General features: G+C 39.2%; 1 protein-coding gene across 2 annotated transcripts; it reads left to right on the plus strand.

The window, feature by feature from the left end:
* Positions 1–473: 473 nt before the first annotated feature.
* On the plus strand, positions 474–4183 carry sub1b (SUB1 regulator of transcription b). 2 transcript variants are annotated; one of them, XM_076047016.1, is made up of 5 exons: positions 474–625; positions 1595–1667; positions 2201–2320; positions 2599–2707; positions 2819–4183. In XM_076047016.1, the coding sequence occupies exons 2-5, from the start codon at positions 1599–1601 to the stop codon at positions 2896–2898; spliced, it is 378 nt and encodes a 125-aa protein (XP_075903131.1). In that variant the 5' UTR covers positions 474–625; positions 1595–1598; the 3' UTR covers positions 2899–4183. The 2 variants fall into 2 exon arrangements, with proteins under 2 accessions (XP_075903131.1, XP_075903132.1); XM_076047017.1 differs by having other exon boundaries at positions 476–625; positions 1598–1667.
* The last annotated feature ends 13073 nt before the right edge of the window (positions 4184–17256 follow it).

A 17256-nucleotide genomic window follows, 5' to 3' on the forward strand; every position in this document is an offset into this window, starting at 1 on the left:
AGGGTGAAATTGCTGACAGGTTAGCTAAGGAGTCCTTAACTAAAGAAAGTATAGAATTTAACGTCCTAATGGTTAAGGGAGAATGTATTAGCGTCTGTAATGAAAAGCTTGAGTCTACGTGGCAACAGCAGTGGGATCAGGAGCAGAAAGGCCGGCATTATTATTCTGTGCAACCTTCAGTAAAACATAAAGCTTGGGGTGGAAAGATGATGTTATCTTAACTAGGCTGAGACTTGGGGCATTGCTGTATGTGTGGGGAATCACAGACTGTGGATCATGTGTTACTTTCTTGTAAATTGTAGATCTGTCTGATGTGGGTCTCGTGTTTTTTTTTCTTTGGAAACTGTTTTAGAGTAGGGGGCAAAACCTGGTTCTTTTGGGAGGGCTGCGTTAGAATTCCACCAGTCCTCTGGGTTGTATGAGAGGATTTGAGTTATTTAAGTAGTATCTTATTTGGCCGATGGAGGGCAGCCTTACACCTTACAGCGTACAGCCTGCCGGAATTCGAAGAAGAAGCAGAAGAAGAAGAAGAAGACGAGGAAGAAGAAGAAGAAACTATACATTTTATTTCGTATTGGATTTTCATAACTTTGCGTCTTTCAAGAGAGCCGTGCTACAATTTCACGTAAGCATTCATCACTATTTCAGGAGAAAAGAAACAAACAACCCCAATTACGGAAATATGTCTTGGGACTCTTGGAAAACTCCCGCATGACTATATTTCATTGCGTTCCGTTGATCTGTTAATTTACTAATTCCAATGTCCAATTACTAATTCAGTGTCGTTAACCGCGTTTGCCTGCTGGCACGAAATGAACACGGCACGGACATTCGACATAAGGCTCCATAGATACTAATCATTCTAGTTGTCTAGCTTAGATGGCGTCAATGACGTCTTTCGTCGTATTAGATCACAGTCTTTGTCGTTACGATACAGCCAGGAAAGTGGTAGTTTATATCGCTCGACAGTGCTCGGTAATTGCCTTAGTATATATCAAGCTAAGGCGCTCTACGCCCAAAGCAGTGCTTTATTTCTCTCACGAGGCCTTCCATTGGGGGACGTAGCTAGCTAAGTAAGCTATGAGATAATGGGCACACGCAGCATGGTGCTGTATTTGTCAGTCGTGCTTCTTGTCCGCATTCGCTCCATTTTCAATATTTCACTGTTCAGCAAAAAAAAAAAAAAAAAAAAAAAAAAAAAAAAAATCACAGCTAAAAATCCTGGCAAATAAAAAAAAAAATGTTTACGTTTATTTTTTTTTAACTAAAACAACGGTCAAATGGTCTGTAATTGGAATCTTGGGAGTGATTTTCCCACTCATTAAAACCCCAATAGTTGGAAAAACTAACAGACTTAATTTCCAGAAGCACCATGTGGGTTTTCTGCCTGAAAATCATGTTTATATTAATCACCCCATTATTGACCTAAAACACTCGTACACGCCTATCTGTAATGAAATGTTCTGAGTTTGAGGACAGCAGTTAGTTAGGTGAACGCCGTTGCCCATGTGCAAGGTGCTGAGTAGTGATGTTGAATGCATGCCCATGTGAGATCATCTTTCATCATGTGTTCAATTGTTCCCCAATGTTACAGCAGAATGCCCAAATCAAAGGAAGTGTTGTCCTCCACCTCTGGAAGTGACTCTGACAGTGAGGTGGAGACCAAGGTCTGTAGATTCATGCTTCAATATTTTTATTTATTTTTTTTATTGATATACTATGTTAAGGTTACAAGCACATATCATCTTATTACCTTTTGTTCCCATGTTTCCTACTAATCATTCTGAAATGATTATTCTCCTTTTAGGTATTACTTTAGTGTTCTTCTCATGATTTCTTATTCTTATTGCGGATATACTGTTGCCTCTTTTCTGAATCTGCTGAATTATTGACTCCTTTATTTTCTTTCATCAGTGAATTAAGTTGAGGGTTTTCTCAAGGTGACAACATTGTATTTTAAAGTGAACTACTGGTCATTTATATATAATGTAGTTGTATATAATTTTACTTTGGAAAACAAATATAATAGACTTCTCATGATTAAATGCAAATCGCCACAATGGAGAAGTGATGAATCAAAGACACAGTTCCACACTTTATTTTTTAAGCTTATATTGTTTTTTTTTTTGTTTTTTTTTTTAAGTGTAACATAGTCAAGAGATATAATTGTGAAACAAAACACGATCGTCCTACTTTTCAGGCTAAGAAAAAAAAGCCAAATCCACCACCAGAGAAAAAGACCAAACCAAAAGGTGGAGAGACTTCTAAGCCAAGTGGTTCATCAAAGAGCACCAGCAATGAGGGTGACAACATGTTCCAGGTGGGCATTTTTCACATCATAAGCAACCTGCTATACTTTTCTTTTCTTCTTTTAAAGTTCATTACTTATTGGTAATTGATGGATGATTTCCATTCTACTAGAGCCACAACTGACAAGATAGATGTGAATATTGTAGAGTGTAATTTCATAATGTACATGGCTAAATACACAAACGCATACACACATAATGGGAAGTTGTTGTGTGAGGTACTGTGTGAAGTATTTTGCTCAGTCGTTTAAGAAAACAACAACTGAAATGACTTATGTCGTCATTAAAGATCGGAAAGATGAGGTACGTCAGTGTCCGGGACTTTAAGGGTAAAGTCCTGATTGACATCAGAGAGTACTGGATGAACCAAGATGGGGACATGAAGCCTGGGAAGAAAGGTAACTTATAAAGTTAGCCCATATTAATATATTACAGATATCTGTCTCTATACAGTACATATAATTATTCCGTGTTTGAAGATGATTTTCATTATTGTTGTTATCTTTTAGGAATCTCTCTGAATCCAGAACAATGGAACCAGCTCAAGGACCAGATTTCAGAAATTGATGATGCCATTAAGAGAATATAAGCAGTCTGTAAATGTTTGATTTACTGGATTTGTTTCACAGTTTGTCGTCTTATGGGCTTTTGTAAAATTGATGGGTTAGTTCATTAGGGTTTTTTTGGTTGTATATGTCAAGGGTCGTCTTTCGCTTGTTTTGCATTTGGAATTTTGCTTTGATCTGTAGTAAACAAAAAAAAAAAGCAGATGAGTAGTTTGTAGGTCATTCCAGTTTGTAATTGATAGATGGTTGTATTGCATTATAAAAATGAGGCTCTGTTTCTCAGTTTTGAATGTTTATGGCTATATTCCTACTGTTGATTTTCAAACCGCTCTTTCAAATGTCAAAACTTAAGTTTGCAAGTATTTTGTTCAGTGTCACACTCGGCAAATCTTCAATACAGAAGGACTCCCTCCGTCGAAACTACAGTCAGTTGAGTGATAAAATTACGGAGTTGTGAATTCAGGTTTCTCAACTTTACATAAACCCAAATTTGAGCTGTAGCCAGGTACCAAACCATTAACTCATTCAATTAAAGTATGTGAAAGGAAACATTCCCAACAACTGTGGCTACACCGTTGCAGAACTTCTTTCTAGAGACAATCAACTATTATGTATCATATATGGCATACATTTATCATGAAGTTAGACACAGTCCTTGGGCAATATTTTAATTGTACCATCACTGCCTTTTTCTCTCTTTCCTGTGTATTCCTACATTGATAGTAAGCAGTCAAAAAAGAGAGTTCTGAACAGATTTGTCAAGTCAGTTGCACTGAAGCATGTTTTCTGTTTTTCACTGCGTTCGGTGCAAGTCTGCAACTAGACTTTTTGCTGCTCAGAGGGCATCTGTAGCGATATACAGTGATTTGACACACACACACACACGCGCGCTTGTATTGATTCCATGCAAAAATGAGAAAAGTGAAATGAAGCTTGGTGAGGTTGATGCTTCTTGTTTCTTTTAAATAAAAGCAACAACTTTTTTTTTTTAAGAGTTCCTTCTGGGAGAAACTGTAGTGCATTGTTTTATTACAGTTGACTCAATTAAACATACAGAAGACAAGAGTTTAATACTTGCTAAAGGGCCAGTAAAAGATATGAGCAACAGGTTAGTTATTATGTGTATGACCTTTGTTATTGTACGGTATTCACCCTGACTTTTTCTTTTGTTTGTTTTTGAGAAAAATGCTTGTAAAAAAGCACATTTCAAATAAAATGCTACACAATATCCTGTAGCAATTAGCATTAATGTATATAATTTGTCTTTAAAGCCCATTAAATCTTCAATGACTCATTTGGACAGCACAAGTTGTTTTGTCATATGCGTGTCTTTATTATTGTTAATGGTAGACGAAAGCATAATACACACAAGTAACACTTGTACATGATAAAGTGATTACATGGCCTCTGTGGGGTTTGGCAAAATTCTTGTATATATCTATGTTCTTTTGTTATTTGACTCACTCCTTTATCTTTGTGTGAGTAGTTGAGTTTTCTTTGTGCGATAGTATCTAAATGTTAGCAGCCCCATTAACAGTTTCTCACATGATGTTCATATTCATACAAAACCTTCTATTTTGCCAAGGACTGGTTGGAATTTCCATATTTAACATGGAAAATAATACATTTTTAAACTTGGCATTAATTGTTTGCCATACATTATTTTAATGGTATATTAACAGTAGTTTACATTGCGTCTTTTTACTTGCCAGCAGGTGGCAACAAACCCTAACTTTACTGCAAATAACTGACGGTCTAACTCAGGGGTGGGAAAACTACGGCTCGGGGGCAAATGCGGCCCGTTGAGCTTTTTAATCCGGCCCGCGGAACTTCAAATAATTATATTAGCAGTAAGTCAGTCATAAAATAGCTGTATTTATTTTTTTTTTTCATTGCTTTAATGTAAGTTACAGCATTTAATTCAGTTAAAAATTTAAAAATTTAATTTCAATAAAGAGCTATATACCGTTGGACGAATACTTTTGTTGTACATTAAACACATGTTTTCGACATATGCCATGATTATTTTTTTTTCCACCAATGGGGTGGCTCACCAAAACAATCCATCAATCTGCTCCTGCTTCGCCCCCTCTGTCACATTTTATAACCCAATGTGGCCCACCAGTCAAAAGGTAACCCAACTAACTGCTAACCTAACTGCTTCAGAATACAAATTGTTCCCAATTTCACAAAGACATTAACTTTAATAAGCAACTCACATAATTATTTCAGTCTATCATTTCTGTCAGTAAATTTGGAGATCAAGATTTACAAATGTAGCCCAATCTACGATCAGACGACATAAATACCAGATCAGGAGAACCAATCAGTTTGAGTGTGATCTTAAACTGGTTATTGACTGACTGTATATCGCAATAGATCCCCCTCAGCTGACTGCGTCATGCTGCATCTGCATATGTTAACATTGCTACCCATGTGTACAGTGACCACATCCGTTGTTTGTGTTGTCAAGTGTTTGTGTTAATGTTATATTATATATACTATACTATACTTATACTATAATTCTGAAACTAGTATGTGAAAAAAAATAACCCCCATTTCTGGGCTAATGTCATGTCAAGATCTGCATGCCTGCTAAGGTCTCCATGTACCATGCGGGAGGATGCAGTGTTTATTTTAATGACGAACACGAGACAATGACCATTTTAAGAGTGATGTACGGGATGTAGCAAGGGCGCGTCAGGGCAGCCAACTGTGCAGCAGTTGGGGCGGCATACAATTGCAGCCCTGGCAATGATTCATGATTTCCGTGGGCCACTCTGGATCTTGCTATTTCCTTTGGGTATGTTTGCATTACTCCAAGAGGTCGGGAAGGGTGTCCCCTTTTGGGGTTTATACAACTGCAAAACAATGAGTCATGAATTTGTTCACAATCCAATTGGTGAGGAAGCAATACGAACGTGTCCTTATGTCCAAGAGAGTCCGATTTCTATGGATAACAACAAACTTGAACTTGTTAATGGGGACCAATGCCTCCTAGTTAACTGAACCACCTTATGCCAAGCCGGGCAAAGGGGCCCACTGAGTGACACCTGCTGCCAGGCCCCTTGACAGGCAGTTCATTTACACGACACTCAAAAACAATTTATTTCTTTAGTTTGACTACAACTGGACAACTAAAGTACATGTACACATGTTCTCCAACTCTAAATAAGGCATCCAGATAATGTCATAAATCATCAAAGTTTTCTTCATGCCTTTTGTGCCTTAGTCGGAGTTTAACTCGACAATGCTATTAATTAATTATTAATAGCATTGTCGATTATTAAGCTGTGCGTGTGAACGTTTTGAGTGAAACAGGAACAGGAAACTGGATCAAGGGTCCGTCCTCTTGCTGGCCACGCCACAAGCAAGAGAAACCACAGGGGCCCGGTTCTCACTGGACTGAGCAGTGGTCTTAGGTGGGGGCCTGATAAAAGTGAGGCAGAGGCAACTCAAAGTGACAGTGTTATTATTATCCCCTCGAGCAAAAACCTGGGCCCCTGGGGCGCATAGGAGTTTGTTGTGCACACACATATTCAGTGAGCTACAATGGCTGCATTCCCACCAGTGAGCAGATAGGCTGCACAAATAATGATCTGACCAAATGTTTTGGGCAAGTTGAAAGGTTGCATAAACTTATGATGATAACTTGCAAATCCCTTCAAGTTTTGGATGAGATATCTCTAATTGGCAGATGACTGCACACTTTTCACTTTTTCTGAGCAATAAAAAAGTCTGTGCACAGACACTTGGTTGTACACGTACACTTAAAACTGTTTTTATATGTTTGAGATTTTACACATAATATAATAATACAGACGTATACTTTTATACACACTTCAACTTCTGTTTGCTGTGTATGCCTGTGACTGCTTTTGACACAGTGAAATTCCGTTTTTTTGGGGTGCCCCTCATCAACAGCACTGACATTGGACAAGATATCCCCACCTCTTTCTTTTCTCTCTCAACCTTGACAACCCCCTCTGCATACTATACTCTATCTGCATCCTGCCACCGGGGGCAGTCTTACCTTTTCAGGGGGTTTCAGAGTCTCTAGTAACGTGAAAGCACATGATAGAGCACATAAGCATAGGTAGAATGGAGTTCCACCTGCCCAAATAATGGCTGGGTTTAGTACACAAACCCTGTGGACATCACTGAGCTTCCACAGTACAAGCAAATTACGTAAATCACTGAGAAGTGAATATCAGGGTATTTATTATTAATTATACAAAAATACACACCATTATAACCCTTTCTAAAGCACTATTATGTGTCAATTGTAGCCGCTATTTCACATGCAAGTCCTGTGAATGAATGATACGAGCCCTCCAAGCGTAATAGACTTTTTTTTAAACTACAGTTTGTAATGTATGTGAAATTTGAATATTGATTAGACAGTCAGAAACTCAAAATTTGAAAGGGGGAAAGGAGAAATGAAAATTCACTTACAAAACAAAGTGACAGCAAAGCTTGGTCAGCAAGAATCTTAAAAGTTTAATTCCATCTTGGAACCATAACCGTGCTTGTGCTCACATGTACAGCACAAGGGAGCCACAGCAGCTTTCCCCTATCTCTCAAAGATTTTGGCTTAGAAGTAACAATCGTTCACACACTCAGCCAGTACAACTCAACGTACCCCTGTCAGACAACAGGGCTGACATTTTTTGAGGGCGCTTGCAATGCTATTGGAAGGACAGATTAGAACTGATATCATGTTTATAGCAATCGATCCACAGTCCACAGACAGATGTGACGCTCATCTATGCCAGTTTTGCCCCCTGCTCTTTTGAAAAATTACTGCTGTTAAACAGACACAAGAATGACCTAAACAACAACAACAACAACAACAACAACAAAAAGGTAGTTAAGTAAAATCCGGGAGGGGTCCCATTCATGGCAGGGAAGGTAAACGGTTTGCTTGAATGCTGCTCTACTGCCCAGCTAAAAATAATTTGCATATTCCCACTTCAAGTTTACTTCATTTTGTTCCGTAGGTCAATATTCAACTTTTTCAGATTTTCAGTATGACCCATCCTTTTAATATTTACATTATTTTACAAGAAAAAAGAAAGAAATAAGACTGTTCATGATCGAGAGAAATTAGATTATTTTTTTGTTTTTTTCCTCTTTCAACAATGTTAAATTTTCTTTGCTGTTCTGTTTATGTATGTTCATGGAATTAATTTAAAAAAATAGCACAGTAAATTTTAATATAGGATACAATGTGGCAAGACCCCTCAAAATAATGATACAATCGAGATACAAACGTTTCAAACCATGTAGCATAATCTTTTTAAAACCAGTAAAATCCAGACTATTTTCTAACATGTTGCTAATGAACTTAGTCTCTCAACAACATTTCCTGGTCTTTGGTTCACATTGTCTTTCGGCCTGTTAAAAAGAGACGTCCAACAGTAACTAAACAAAGGCCCTTTACTGTTAACCTATCGCAACCCTGAAGGGACAAGACTGGGGTGTTTATTGACATTTCCCAGGCACTTAGAGCTGTGAAGAGGAGCAGTGCCTAAAAAGGGCAGACAAGAAAGGTGACATTACACAAAGTATCCTTGGTAGTGCTACTTACGCGTGCCTGTGCAATTGTTTCATTTAAGCAATCGCTGCAATTTCTAATTTCTTTTTTAAAAAAGAATCAAGAATTAAAAATCTACAAAATGATGGTTTTGATCTGCTTTAGATTGACTGTCATTTTGAAGTATTTTCTGAGAAAGGCTTTTAAGGCAAATAGGAATGTCATGCATAATGTAGCACACAGTGAAAACTTTAATATTAAAGGGGCCTATTGTGAAAAAGTGAGTTATTCAACCAGTTACTGGCATGGCAACTACAGCACAAAATATGCAAACTTAATAGAATAGAATAAAATAACTTTATCAATCCCACATTGGGGGAATTTACATAATTACAGCAACAATATAGTGAAAAGAGAAGAAAAAATTATATTAATTAAAAACAAATAAAGAAATAAAAAATGAATCAAAAACATTTATAGTGTAAGAAAGGTAAAACAAGATATTTACATATTATGAACAGTTGGATTATTTGCAGTTATCTACATAACATTAAACATGGTTGTAACATTAAAACATGCCTTCCTAGAAGGGCTGGCGTGTTACTGGTGAAATGAGCTGTTGGGATTTTGCTCTTAACGCCAGGTAAAGCTAATGATAGATAGATAGATAGATGGATAGATAGATAGATAGATAGATAGATAGATAGATAGATCTACAGATCTTCAGATAGATAAACATTATTGTATAATTACACCTGAAAATATCAAACATTTTGGGTAGACTTTATTGAGACGTGTATTGTGTAGACGGAACAACAGCCAATATAGTGGCAGAGCAGGCCAGACTAACTTTACTTGAAGTTAATGACTAAGGATAAAAGGAAATTTAAAGGAATTGTAATTCACCGCGGTGCCAATGATGCATGACAACAAGCTATCTGAGGTGTTTCAGTCAGGCGTCAGGAACAACCATAGAACAGATACGGCACCTCAAAAGGTCAGCAACGACCTCTTCATGGCAGCAGACAGAGAACTTCTGTCTGGTTGGTTCAGACCCTATCTATACGATTGCTTTCATTTTGTTCACATACACAATGACTAAATGAATGAATGAATTGAATTGATTGATTTATTTTGGACATTTATAGGTGGGAGTGCACTGACAGAGGGCACAACCAGACCCTCCCAATATGTTTTGGCCAACCGAGTCTCTCCGGGCTCCTACCCTGCCAGCAGATCCAACTCACCACCAGGTAGTGATCAGTTGACGGCTCAGCCCTTCTCTTCACCTGAGTGTCCAAGACACATGGTTGGATGACACAACAACAAAGTCGATCATCGACCTCTGGCCCACGGCATCCTGATGCCAGGTGCACCGGTGGACACCCTTGTGCTCGAACATGGTGTTCATTATGGACAAACTGTGACTAGCACAGAAGTCCATCAACAGGACTCTGCTCTGGTTCAGATCAGGGAGGCCGTTCCTCCCATTCACGTCTTTCCAGGTCTCACTGTCATTGCCCACATGTGTGTTAAAGTCCTCCAGCAGGACAACGGAGTTCCCAGTCAGAGCACCATCCAGCACCCTTCCCAGGGACTCCAAGGGCGTTTACCCACTAGCCCTGTGCGGCTGGTGCCAGCCCTTCATGGTACGGGACAGCTCGGTTGAAAGGTATTTCCATAAGCCTGACCAGTACCTGAGCGTGGGCGGAGTCACGGTTGCAAGGCGAACCAAAGGTTTTTTTTTTGTGCCTCCCGTGTCCCGGAAACCATAGGATTCACTTTTTGTATTAACCGTGGTTTTGTTTTGTGTGAGACATTTTCGAAGGGCTTAGAATGATTTTGTTTAATATTGTTGACTTGTATCAAAACACTGTCAAATGTAGACGCTGAAAAGATCACCTGAGTCTCACAGTCGTTTATTATTAGACAAGAATATCCGCACAACTTAAGTCCACACTAAGCACAAAACAGCAACAACTCTATTCGACCGGTGTTAACAAGCGAGCAGCGTTTAAAAATCGCCATAAGGAGTGAAACTTACAAAACTTGCGAGCCAAAATCGCTGCCTCTTAAGTTTCGCTGCTAGCGAACACAGCACAAGCAGAGCACGGAGTTAGCGGTGGTGGCTAGCGGTTTATCGACACGATTCAACGGCTCTACTTTGCAAATAGCCTTCAAACTAAAGTTACTTGATGTTACAAAACACATTTACAGTCCTCAAGCACGTTTTCAAATAGTGTCGTGGCCGACTATTCTCTCGTCGTCCACCGGTCGAGTCGAGCCCGTCTCACTCCCGTTGGCCACCGCGTCGGTGTTTCATCGCATCCGAATTAGGCTGAACAAACCTCCAACATTGTCTCTATTCGTTCCACTCCGACCGTTGTAGTCTTGGTGCTTCGGTAGTCGCTCGGCATTTTTATTTTTTTATTTCTCCGGACACTGTTTCAGTGTTTCTTCGGCCACAGAGAACAGAAACGTCTGTAGTTTTACGTTCACCCATGGTACAGTTTCATAATCTTTTCAGTTTTTAATATGTGAAACTGTAAAAATCCACACGCGGGGCATTTAAAAAATGGCGGTTTTGGTCTTTCGTGAGAGACTGCCTTTGGCGTTCGTCAAAACTTTTACCCAATCAGTGCCCTGCACGTTGCTACGTCACCCATACGGTCTCAGCTCCGCTCGCTTCGAACCCCAAGGAGACAGGTACCAAAATCGTAACCCCTGGGACCGTGCTGGGGCTCGTGGAAATGCCTGAATACCGACCCGTACCGTACCCAGATGTTACCTAGGTCGCCTGTGGGGAAACGCCCCAAGAAGGCAGGGTACTCTGCACTGCTATTCGGGCCATAGGCCGAAATGAGAGACTTGTTCCCAACCTGAAGATGCAGAGACACGGTCCTCTCGTTCACCGGGGTGAACTCCAACACATGGCGGCTAAACTGTGGGGCAATAAGCAAGCCCACACCACCCTGTCGCCATTTACTGCGGGCAACGCCAGAAAAATGGAGAGTCCAGTCCCTCTCAAGGAGCTGGGTTCCAGAGCCCAGGCTATGCGTGGAGGTGAGCCCGACTATATCTAGCTGGTATCTCTCAACTTCCTGCACAAGCTCGAGCCCCCCCCCAAACTAGGTGACATTCCATGTCCCTACAGCCAGAGGCAGTTTCTGAGGCATGGGTTGTAGAGGCTCTCAACCTTGACTGCCGCCCGTGACACAAAGCACTCGACTTCTAAGGCTCCCTCTGCGGGTGGTGAGCCAACAGGAGGTTGGACCCACGTTGCTCCTTTGGGCTGGGGTGCTTGCCTATGAGCCCCAACCCCAGGCCTGGCTCCAGGGTGGAGCCTTGTGTGTGGCTGCGCATAGGGGTTTTCAAACTGCTCTTAGTCTGTCCCATCACCCAGGACCTGTTTGCCTTAGGAGACACTACCAGGGGCATAAAGCCCCAGACAACATAGCTTGTACACCAATCTTTTTGTGTTAAGATTATTTTGTGTTATGCATCTTAAACATGGCTTATATTTCTTAAACCAATATTACGACTTTCTCTTATCAACTATGCACCAGTCTCTTTATCTATTATTGAATAAACTGTCACCCCTACTAGAAACTGGATACCTAAAACATACAGGCTTGACAGTTATTGGACTGCATGATTTAAAACTAGTGATAAGTATTTGTTGTGTGGTAAATACCAAAGGTGTCAGAGAAACCTTTCTTCATCATCTATGTAGCAGCTTCAGTTGCTCAGCAACAGTGTTAGTATTTTGTTCAGTTTCAGGTCATACGTTCTCATGCTGTCTTTTTTTAGACCTTTCTTTAATGTTTGACGAGTTCAAATGTGCATCAACCCCTCCTGTGTTCATTGAAGAGAGAGCTGTGCTTTCTGGATTTGTAGTTGTCTTGTTTAGTTAAAATTTTCCTGGGCCCTCTTTTGTGGACTTATATGGGTCATAATAAATACAAGTATTAAAATGAATTTGTACATTTACTGAAACATTTTTAAGCTTCATTAAAACCAAAGTTTTCTCTTATACCTTATTGTGTTTGTCTTTGCCTGTTGCCTCTTTTGCACGTTCTTACAAAGAAGATAATTAGAATCTCAATTGTGACAAATATGTACTTGTCATAATTGAGATTCCAATACTTCTTGATGAGAAACCTCGTACCAATGGTAAGCCTGTTTGAATCCTTCTTAAATTATGCATTTGTTAGGGACGTGAATTCGGGGTTATTTCGTAATGTAATACCATCATGTCATCATCGTAATGGATGACTGAGTTAGTTAGATCTGCTTTTGTAACTGGGTTTTAGAGCGTTTTCACATCTTGTATTTCTTCATGGTTCAGCAGTAGCACAGCAGAGGACAGACACAACCTCAACAGGGTGGTAACAACAGCACAGAGAAATAACTGCTGCCTACCAGATCTGCAGAACATCTAAACAGCCCACTGTGTACGCAGACACATTTTTTTCTGTTCTTTTTTTTTTTTTTATTATTTACATTTTACGTATTTATTGTTGAACTGATTTGCTCTCATCTCCTCCATCTAAAATGATAAACCAGTATATTAATCAATTAGAAAAACATTTTTTTTTTAAATTTTATCTTAAAAAAAACACAATTTGCCTTAAAGGCTTCACATTCTGTACAGATAAAACACCATCTACCCTTAGACCCTTAAGCTCGGTTAAGGAACCCTTAGAATTCCTAAACAGGGAGAAAAACAGAGGAGGATTTAGTCTCTCTAGGACAGGCTGAAGTCTATATATCCAAAATCATCATTTTCTACATTCTATACTATGCTAAAAATTAAATGTAAATAACTAATGTTGCGTGCGTATTTTTAGATTTATATAAATACTTGGGGAAAAAAAAAACCTGAACATGAAGCCTAGCATGTTGGAGTATTTTTTTTTTTGTTGGTGTCAGATTTATAGCATGATCCTAGTGTGCACTTGTTCACAGGTCCCTTTGTAAATTGCAGTACAATAGACAATGGCAGCTACACAGCAGCAGTATCTACTGAAGAACAACCTACACACAATAACACAGATTTTTCATCAAACTAGATAGATTTTGGTCATTTTTGTGACCTAAAATGTTGGGTTTTAATAAAACAAATGCAGATCAATTACAATGCAAACGCTGAGTCTCATGTAAAACTTGTCCCTAAAACTTATATTACGATGTCAGGTTGGAATGCATCACAAGGAACTAACCCAACAGTGTTAATGAGACACCATGTTGATTTATCGAAACCCTTGTATTTTGGTTTTTAGTAGCTGCAATCATCCTCACAAGCAACGGGGCAAAAACAAAAAGGCGGGTCAAACTTCCTTTTTGTGAGAATGGCAGTGACATTCCTGTTGTCAAAGAAACAAGTCAAGAGGAAACTGTGAGGTTTGTCGGCATAATAGACCCGTCTCCATGGCAACCACCGCTGTGTACACAGCTGTAGTTAATCTTCACAAAGGTAAAGTAAAGACCTTCTTTGAACAGGTTGAGATTGACTGTTTAACACTTCAACTGAAAAGCTGGTTGCGACGTGCAATCCACGGCGTTTCTGTTCTGCCGGTAAGAATGAGGATTTTCAACCTCTGTGACCTTCACGTTTTGTGAGCGTGTGTGTCAGAGAGAGAGGGGGGGGGAGAGAGAGGGAGAGAGAAATGGAGAGAGAGAGAGAGAAAGAGAGGATCTTACTGTGGACTTTACATCATATCTTAGACAATTGTTGAATGTACCAGAAGACTCATTACAACTGTGTTTGAAAAAATAGTGTAGATTAGTGTAGATTTAACTAACTTGTGGATCTTTTTTTTTAATTTATTTTTTAAAAAAAAGATAAATATTTTATTTGATGATTTGAAATAAACATTCCCAGCTCGTTAAGGGTTGCTTGTTGTGTCTACTTTTCCTTTGTTTTACATACATTATGTCATCAAGCAGTGTTTTTAGGAAGTGTAAACACACACACAAACGAACAAATAAATAAACAATTAACCTGAATTCAAACCAACTGTACTTCCTACTTCCTTTGTAATGTCTGAAGATGTTTAACCTCTTATCCAAGAGACTTCATTTTTTCCTGACTAGAAGTGGTGGATCGGGAATTCACTCAAGGATTGAGATACACACAAAACAGGCTCACACCAGCCAGCCAATGCATGTATTACTGTGAAAGACCATAAAATGAAGAAAATACTGCATTAGGCATAACCACCTAAGTAATGAGCAAAGGTTAAAATCTGCAAATCTCTCAATGACTAAATCAGGAGTTCTTTCTGCCACAGGTGTTGGAAAGTTTAGCAAAGATGAACACTGTTTTCCAGCAGAGAAAACAAGATGCATAGTAACAAAACAGTTCCTTACCATTCTAAGGTCATTCCATTGATTGCGTGCGCATGTTTCTCTTTTAGAAAGTCCTACACGACTCATTTCCATTGCCAGCGGCATGAAGTTACCAATGGTATCGGGAAGCAGTGAGTGACTATGTCGGTCTCCCTAGTGGGGCAAAAAACCCTACCACATCAAAAAGGTCATTTATTTTCTGTTTTAGGTCAAGTCAGAGGAATCAGCTGGAACCAAACAAAAGCATGGATTCCTATGAGACAAGAGAGCCGACCTTAACCCCGGATCTCTGTCTTAACACCATTTATTTCCGCCGCTATGGACAGTATCATGTCTGTGGCTTTGGTTTACCATCATCGCTATGGCCAGTATATGAAACAAGTAGAGTGTTATACCCCAAGTTCGATCAGAGGAATGTTGTTAAGTAATAAGAGGAAGTGCAAGTCTTGACCGAGCACATAAACGCAGTAGACAAAACCGTTCAATTCAAAAGTAAAGATGTTAGGGGCAATTGTCTGTCCTTGGTCTTTGATAAACACATTGGAGAGCATAGGAGTCTCCACACTGTGCAATGTAGCTCAGGTCAGGACTGCATTTAGGATTGCAGGGGGTGCTGGAGCCTCTCCCAGCTGTCTTCGGGTGAAGGCATGGTTACACCCTCGACAAATCGACATTTCATTGCAGGGCCACATAGAAACACAAACAACCATTCGGACTCGCACTCACACCGACGGCCAATTTAGAGTTCCCAGTTCCTCAAGAACATTGTGACCTTCTTGCTGTGAGGTTACAACTTTTGTACCACATTGTCGGCTCAATTCAATTCAATTCAATTCAATTCTATTTAATTCTATTCAGGACAAAATGTAAGTAATGTTATCTTACACCTAGTTGTCACACAGATTTATTTGTTCAAAATAAATTATTAATTAAATTAAAGATTCTTTTTCACAAACAGGTATTTATTATTTGAATAAAAACAAATCTGAGTCTGAATTCAGGTGCACAATGCCAGATTACAATTGGCATCTACTTGAGGTACTGCTTGTTTGCAATCTTTAGTATCTAGAAAACCTATTCAACAGGGGAGAGATCAGATGGATAACTTGTGGCTGATAAAAAAAAGTATATTTTCTGTTTTGTTGTTGAAGAATTGATCCTGATCATTTCAACATTGTCAGTTACTGCCAACCAATACATGGCCATGGCACCCAGCACATGTATTATACAACGGCATGTACTAACCAGAAAACTAACGGTTCAGTCCTGCTCCTTTGCCAGTTTCAATTTAACTAGAGCAAGATACCGAACTGTAGTTGTGTCAAACTGATATTGTGAAAAAGTAAAGCCATTGATATAGGATTTAATTAGTGACCAGTAATTCTACATCACATCTACATCAATTCTTCAAATCAGTATGTCAGTCCAGTCCAAATACTGGAAAGTCAGCATTAAATCTTGCACTCTGGCAGTGTTCATCATTCAGTTTCAATTACCCCTTACAATATGGTTACATTTTTTTAGTAACCCATCTCTATCTGCATTTTCCAAAGGTGCCTAGCAATGATCGGACACAAACACTAAAATAAGTAATTCCAAAACTCAACTTTGCACAACTTCTTCTACTTTTTTTTTTTTTTTAATCTACAGGTCGTTCATAGAATGTTCTTTTCTACATCAGCATGCATGAAATGCCTCGCAGTCAATTCAAATGCTTGGTTAGAACAGAGAGGAAAGCATTGCATGCAGCATTTTCTGAGAGAGAAGCATTGCATGCAGCTGAAAGTAAGCAAAAGTGAGATAAATAGAAGACATGTACAGAACTAATGGCAAAGGAAGTTAAAAGCAAAGAGGTAAGGAAGGAAGCAATTACTTCCAGAGCTGCGAGGGGATGCATTCCACTGCAAATTGTCAACTGGGTGATTTAGAGTGTGAGAATTCCATCTGATAAAAGCTTTTTGACGTCATCAAAGTCAACAAGCAATGGCCAGACTGATGATGTGCTATTGGAAATCATAGACTGTCCGATAAGGATAATTGTGAAATGAGCATTCTTTGTTGGGGCTCATGTGAAGGGGTTGCCTCTGTGTTGTTTATCACGACACTTCAAGCAAATCAAGTCCAAGCTTTCCAGCCCTGCATGTGATCAGACGATGTCAGGTGGATTCATTTTTTTTTTTAAGCAAAATTGGATTTAATCAAAAATGAAGACAGATAACTCCATATTTTGCTGCATGCATGATTCTGTCTGTTCTTTTTGGATTATGACTGAGACAGGATAAGGTCCAAAAACAGAAATATATAAAGTGGGTGTTTGTTGCAACATGAATATAGCATTATCAACTGATACATTTTATGGACCACATCCTATTTAAATGTGGGATGTGGTCCATAAAATGTATCAGTAAAAATCAAGACCCAAGTGGAACAACTGGCTCCTGATGTTTTGATTTCTTTGTTATGAGTAGTTTCTCCAGTTTTGGACCTACAAGTG

This window comes from Nelusetta ayraudi, unplaced genomic scaffold (genome assembly GCF_046127955.1).
Source record: "Nelusetta ayraudi isolate G7.1 ecotype Tasmania unplaced genomic scaffold, CSIRO-AGI_Nayr_v1 ptg000092l, whole genome shotgun sequence".
Lineage (NCBI taxonomy): Eukaryota > Metazoa > Chordata > Actinopteri > Tetraodontiformes > Monacanthidae > Nelusetta > Nelusetta ayraudi.

What these genes read in the sequence shown, in the direction of transcription:
- sub1b (XM_076047016.1), top strand. Translation starts at nt 1,599, where the DNA reads ATGCCCAAATCAAAGGAAGTGTTGTCCTCCACCTCTGGAAGTGACTCT. An exon ending in ACAGTGAGGTGGAGACCAAG is followed by an intron (nt 1,668 to 2,200) that starts GTCTGTAGATTC and finishes CCTACTTTTCAG; the next exon opens with GCTAAGAAAAAAAAGCCAAA. An exon ending in CATGAAGCCTGGGAAGAAAG is followed by an intron (nt 2,708 to 2,818) that starts GTAACTTATAAA and finishes GTTATCTTTTAG; the next exon opens with GAATCTCTCTGAATCCAGAA.